The sequence below is a fragment of the Pygocentrus nattereri genome, chromosome 8 (assembly GCF_015220715.1).
Source record: "Pygocentrus nattereri isolate fPygNat1 chromosome 8, fPygNat1.pri, whole genome shotgun sequence".
NCBI classification, from domain to species: Eukaryota; Metazoa; Chordata; class Actinopteri; order Characiformes; family Serrasalmidae; genus Pygocentrus; species Pygocentrus nattereri.
The window spans coordinates 35691941-35698052 of record NC_051218.1 but is presented as its reverse complement, the minus strand read 5'-3'; the positions used below and the strand labels follow the sequence as shown (position 1 = coordinate 35698052).

Here is a 6112-nt window from a genome sequence, read left to right as displayed (position 1 = left end):
TTTCTCAAAGTTATTAATGTTATTATTCATGCAGTTTATAATCTAAAGTTTTTATATCTGCACAAAGCTGCTCTAAAGTATTTTCTAGGTTTCTGCACCTGGTGGGGAAAAAAAGTGACACTGTGACTTTTGCCAGCCAATGAGATTCATCTGTTGAGCTCAATGTAGTTTGGTGACTTGGCCAGAACTTCCCATTCCAGTTTACATCAAATAAGCAAAGCATCTTATGATGATGATGATGATGATGATGATGATGATGATGATGACAACGATGACGATGATGAAGGCTCCACTGTGGATTCTTTGTTTATTTCTCTATGCAACATGTAAGTAAGGAACTCTTTTCAGAAGTATTAGATCCTCTATTAGTGCTATTAGTTTCTGAACGTCTGCTGCTAAAATGTTTTCATTTTTGTTTAGAACTGACTTTCTGTTCTTTTGTAGGTCCTGTTGAAGCTGTGGAGCTTAATGAGAGAATGTTTATCTCGGTTAAGACTGGAGAAAATCATACTCTGTCTTGCAATGTTGAAAAGTCTGAAACAAACACTGTAGTTTGGTTCAAGCAACAGTTGGGGCAGGAGTTTAAGGATGTGGTAACAAAGTTAGCCGACAAAAAAGCCATTTCAAACAATTTGAAATGGGATCAAAACAAAGATTTTTCTTTGACTATTAAAAACATTTCAGAAGATGATGAAGGAATGTACTTCTGTGGACAAAATGATGGGGTCATTTTTACGTTTATTAATGTGATATTCTTGGCTGTGACAGATCAACCTCAATTAAAAATCTCAGTGCTCCAAACTCCAGTACGGGGGTCAGTTTCTCCAGGAGAGTCGGTCACTCTGCAGTGCACGGTCCTCTCTGAGTTCAGAGCAGCAGATCTCCAAGTGCTGTGGTTCAGAGCTATGATTTCAAAAGAATTTGAAACTTCAAAAAGATTTAAAATCAACAGAATAGCAAGTGGCATTTCTCTCAGTATTGAACGTGTCGCTAAAGAAGATGAAGGAATGTACTTCTGTGGATCAGCTGGATCAAACACACTGAACTTCTCTACTGCTACATTCTTAGCAGTGACAGGTAATAGAAGTGATTTCCTCTTTCCTGCTTTCATTGTTCTTAACACGTAAGATTTCTTTTACAAAAAGCCCTGAGAATGCATTATAAATGTTGAATATCTGCTACGTGAATCTGTTCTCAAATACATTGTTTCTGCTGATGTTTTGTAAATATATTATGTAATTATCCACTAGTCAATGTCATCACACTTTGAACTCATAACTGGTGCACTAGTTCCTTATTATGCTGTTATTATACAGTTATTATATGGTTATTGCACTGTTTATTATTGAGGAATTCTTGCATTGTCTACATTATTTTTCCCAGGGCAGTCAGACATATCAGTGGTCCAGACTCCAGTACGGGGGTCAGTTTCTCTAGGAGAGTCGGTCACTCTGCAGTGCACGGTCCTCTCTGAGTTCAGAGCAGCAGATCTCCGAGTGCTGTGGTTCAGAGCTGCTGCAGGACAATCCTTTCCTGAAATCATTTACACTCATCAGACCAGCAGCAGCCGTCAGTGTGAGATCAGCTCTTCTACAAGCTCCTCTCTGTATGAGTTCTCTAAGAACATCCTTGACCAGCACCATACTGGAACTTACTACTGCGCTGTGGCTGCTTGTGGGAAGATCATCTTTGGCAATGGAACAGCTGTTGAACTGAGTAAGTTTTTGTTGACTGTGGGCCTTTCTATAGTATTGCAAAAAAACAAGAAAAAATGACACAGTTGGTGAAAATAGTCAGTGTCAATGAATTCAATGAGATATAAGTATCAGTATTAGACCCACCAGCTTCAGTTCTGGACCATGCATCATAAAAGCTCACCAGCTTGGGGTGCAGGATGATCAGGAGAGCACAGGATGATTTTGTTCACATTATTTCAGCTTCTAACTTACAAAATATCCCTGATCAAGTTTAAAATGAATTTATCTACAAAAAAATATATAACATTCAACCCTAGATGGAGAAGAGTTTCCATTGCTTGAACTTTGTATTCATGTTCACATGTTGATCATTCCTGTCTTACAGAAGATTCTGTAGGTCCTGTAATGCTGACCCTGGCAGTTTTCTCAGCAGTGTGTGTGGCTGTAATCTGCACTCAAACGATTTTAATCCATAAACTGAGAAAATCTGAACATGGTGCAGGTAGTAAGTGTTTATTATGAACTGAAGCTGAATATTTTAATAGAAAGAAAATAGAAAATAATATTAATACTTACAAATAAATTTAGACCCATTAAACTGTATCTGAAGGTAATTGTGATGTTTTATCTCCTTTATAGCGAGAGTTCAGCAGGGGGCTGTGAGTGAGTGGACCACCAGACAGGTACTCTACACATATATTCTTCATACTACATTTTAGTTTCAATCAGTGAGAAATCTGCCCATTTCAGTTCTCAGTGCTCTGGTTTTCAGCTGAACGAGCAAATTACTCTGCAGAGCTCTTCATCAGACAGTTGGAGTGGATGATAAAATGTACAGAAAATTGCATGCAGTCATCCGAGTGCCAAGTTAAAGGAAAAGGAGGATAAACACTTTGATATTAGAGTCATGTGTAAAAGTTTGGACACCCCTGTCAAATTACAGGTCTTGTTAATTTTCTGAGTTATTATAAAGTAACACATCCTCCAAAGGAAGCACATTTAAATATGGCAGTTTCTCTTCATTTCAGGGCATTTCTAGTCATTTGGGTTTTACATATTGGGGGAAAAAACAATCAAATCATGTAAAATATAAATGCGTCAAAGCTTTTGCACAGGCCGTATATCATGTTTAATATTTTCCTTAATGTATTAAGCAAATGAACAGTAATTCTGGGTGATCAAGGGTGCTCAAACTTTTGCATATGACAGTCCCTTCCTGTGCAAATTATTCAGAATAAATCTTCACCTATATTCATATTTTGTGTGTATTTCATGTATTTTATGTGTATTTTTGCCATTTCGTAGTTTATAATGAGCCAATAATACGTCACGATGAGCTCCATCTACCAATGAGTTTTAATAGTCACTATATAGAGACTAATAAGTTTACAGTCAATCAATTTGTGTAATTTATGTTGTAAATTAAAGATCCTTGCATTATTTTTTTTGGGCGGACATAAAAAGCATATAAACTTTAAAAGCTATAAATATTTTTAAGTTTAATGTAATTTCAAACCAAAATACAGACAAAATGAAAATTGCTAACTTTTTTTAAGTGTCACAGCCAGGTTGTGAAATTGTAATGCAAAAACATTTTTGTGCCTCTAATAAGTGATGAATAAAACATTCATTAGTTTGTGGAATACATCTTGAAATATTTCTGACTTATTAAATTCTTCTTAACTCTAATACAGTACCTCAAGAGCTCACACTACTTAAAGCCTATAGGAATAAAATGTAGTCAATATAAAATAAAATTAATAAAGTTTAATGCATGAACAAATTATTTCCAATTTATTAAAAAAAAGATGTTGATAAAGTCCAGATGTTCCTTTCTTAAAATAAAGTGTTCAAGCAGTCAGTCAGGAGTTGACAGCCTGTCCTGTATTTCACAAACTTTCACTCCAATCTGTAATAATTTTAAGATGACTGAGTGAATCAGTGAGTAAAGCTGGGCAAAACTGAAATATTGATATTCATAAGGAAATGTGAAGTAGCCCAGCAAATGTTGTTTATTCATTATTTGTTTATTCGTAACAGTTTTTTGTGTGCAAATACAGTAACTGGCCTTTTCTTTAAGTTAAAATCTATTTTTCAGTAAATGATGTTTATTTCTCACAGGAACAGAACACTGAGAACCTGCATTACGCTGCCATCCACATCAAAGAGAACAAAGCCAAAGGTGGGAGAGTGAAGAGAGAACAGCCTGAAGACGTTGTTTACTCTCACGTGAGAAGCTCCAATGCTGCTGCTCAGCGCTCACATCGCTAGTTTCCTAAGATGATCATGAGTGAACATTTGGACCTTTTCACACCAAATTAAGAATTCAAATTCAAATTAAGACGTGGGAACTCAGCAGATATGAGCTTCATTCACTGCAGTGTAGTAAAACATTGAGATTGACCAGCAATATATTATTAAATTAAGGCCTGAATATAGTCTTATGAAAAAGATCTGGCTTTATGGATTTTCAAAGTGAGAATAAGAAGCAGAACATCTTCTATAGAGAATCACACGTCTCTCATTTTAAAGCACAGTTACTGTTCATTTGTTAAATTAAACATATTGAGCAAACACAATATGTGATCTGTGCTAATATGAAGGTACATTTTATGTTTTATTTGATTTATTTGGGGACCTCTCTGGTCTAATTATACACAGTTTGTACCGTTCACTGTGAAATGGTGAGTCTTTGTCTCCTATTCTCTCTGGTGGATTTGTTAACTTATTTTCACTTTAGAAATCAACATTCAGGTGGATTGTGGGTAGGTTGAGGATGTGCTCATCCCTCAGAACCTGTAAAGAACTAAGATTTTATATGAATGGCTGATATTTGTGGGGCTGAATTCCAGTAAAGTGAATTGAATTGTGAAATATTGAATGTCTGTGTTTGAAATGAAAAGCACTGCATTGAAGAAAAACTACGTTAGATGAGAGTCAGTCAGGGTGGAAGCCACGTGTGTCCTTTGCAGGAGTAAAAATATTCAGAAGTATAAAAAAAGTCTATAAAAGTTGTAAAATGTCATGTTGCTGTTTCTGGGTTTAATATTATTGTAGTGTGTTTGAAGTATAATTGTATGCTTTAGTCTGTGTGTCCTGGTCAAATTCTATGTTTTGCTGAAGTATAAGTTATGCATCTTCTACAGCGAATACATTTATGCCATTTCAGTACATAATTACTGTTAGTTTAAAAATACATACATTGTGGCATCTAATGTATTTTATTTTGTTTTTATAATATATTAAACTTTGGCAGCAAAGTCAATGAGATTTATCAATAGAAACATGTTAAATTAATATAAAATATGTGGAAGTCACCTTTAAGGTACAGGGAACTTTTCTTAACTGATATATTAACTTATTTCAACAAAGAGCATGACCAAAACACGTATTTATCATTAGTGATTTTCATATAACAGATTACAAAACATGCACTAATTCATATCAAAATGAAAAAGAAGAGCGATATTTACTTCATTTCAATGTCTGAGTAAATTCTATTAAGATTGGTTTGAATCATGGAATATCAAAATTATATTAAAAATGTTCATAAAGACATGCACACCCTCCTCGTCTACAAACATATCATATAGTATGTTACATTTTGTTGGCTACCGGAAACTAGAAGTGGAGATCTACATTGGGCATTCCCAAAACAACTGGCTTTGTCTGTGATGTCTCTGTCCGTGGTGCTGAAACAGATTAACGTTGCTGTCCACGGTTCTGAAAATCACTGGCCTAATTTTTCAAAGCTGAATACATTCCTATCCAGCCTTTAGACTCTCCTTTAAAACCTTTTACTCTCTTTTAATCTCACTCTGTCTCTCCAGTGAGAGAAATATAGGTTTTGACATTGAGAATGTACTGCACATTTGGCTGACTGCATTTGTGTATAGCCACTAGAAATGTTTGGATGTGCATGTGTGGTGAATCAGCAGTACAGGTGGAGTGACCTTAGTCTTAATAGAAAGTAGAGCACCTGAATCTGCAGGGGATGCATGAGAAACTTAATAGCATGCATCACCAGAGAAATTAACTCAGAAAGTGAAAAAAATACTTAAAATGCATTCTATGCACTTACATGCCAAAGCCAATGCCAATGGGAAACCTATCTCTAATTAACCTCACCCCCTCAGGCCACCCACTAAAACCAAAAACATGTTATTCCATAGAGAGGACAATAATAAAAGCAGTTATGCCCATCACCACAAGGGGGTGCTTCCCACACTTTGACTATGAAAGCATCAACAGTTAAAGCCTGAGGGTGGGAGGAGGAGCTACAGTCCACATGTTCCTCCTCTTGCTCAAAGTTTCAAGATACCCTTTTTAATGAGTGATTTCATTTATTTTAAGGTGCACCCATTGCTGACAAAGAAATGTGCCCATTCAGCTATGTAGTTTAAAGCCTTTCCAGA

At 35.7% G+C, this 6112-nt stretch overlaps 1 protein-coding gene across 1 annotated transcript; it reads left to right on the top strand.

The window, feature by feature from the left end:
* The first annotated feature begins 905 nt into the window (after positions 1-905).
* On the top strand, positions 906-3968 carry LOC119263828. Its single transcript, XM_037540364.1, has 4 exons — positions 906-1077; positions 1384-1716; positions 2337-2380; positions 3819-3968. The coding sequence occupies exons 1-4, from the start codon at positions 906-908 to the stop codon at positions 3966-3968; spliced, it is 699 nt and encodes a 232-aa protein (XP_037396261.1).
* The last annotated feature ends 2144 nt before the right edge of the window (positions 3969-6112 follow it).

What these genes read in the sequence shown, in the direction of transcription:
- LOC119263828 (XM_037540364.1), top strand. Translation starts at nt 906, where the DNA reads ATGATTTCAAAAGAATTTGAAACTTCAAAAAGATTTAAAATCAACAGA. An exon ending in TACATTCTTAGCAGTGACAG is followed by an intron (nt 1,078 to 1,383) that starts GTAATAGAAGTG and finishes TATTTTTCCCAG; the next exon opens with GGCAGTCAGACATATCAGTG. An exon ending in TGGAACAGCTGTTGAACTGA is followed by an intron (nt 1,717 to 2,336) that starts GTAAGTTTTTGT and finishes TCTCCTTTATAG; the next exon opens with CGAGAGTTCAGCAGGGGGCT.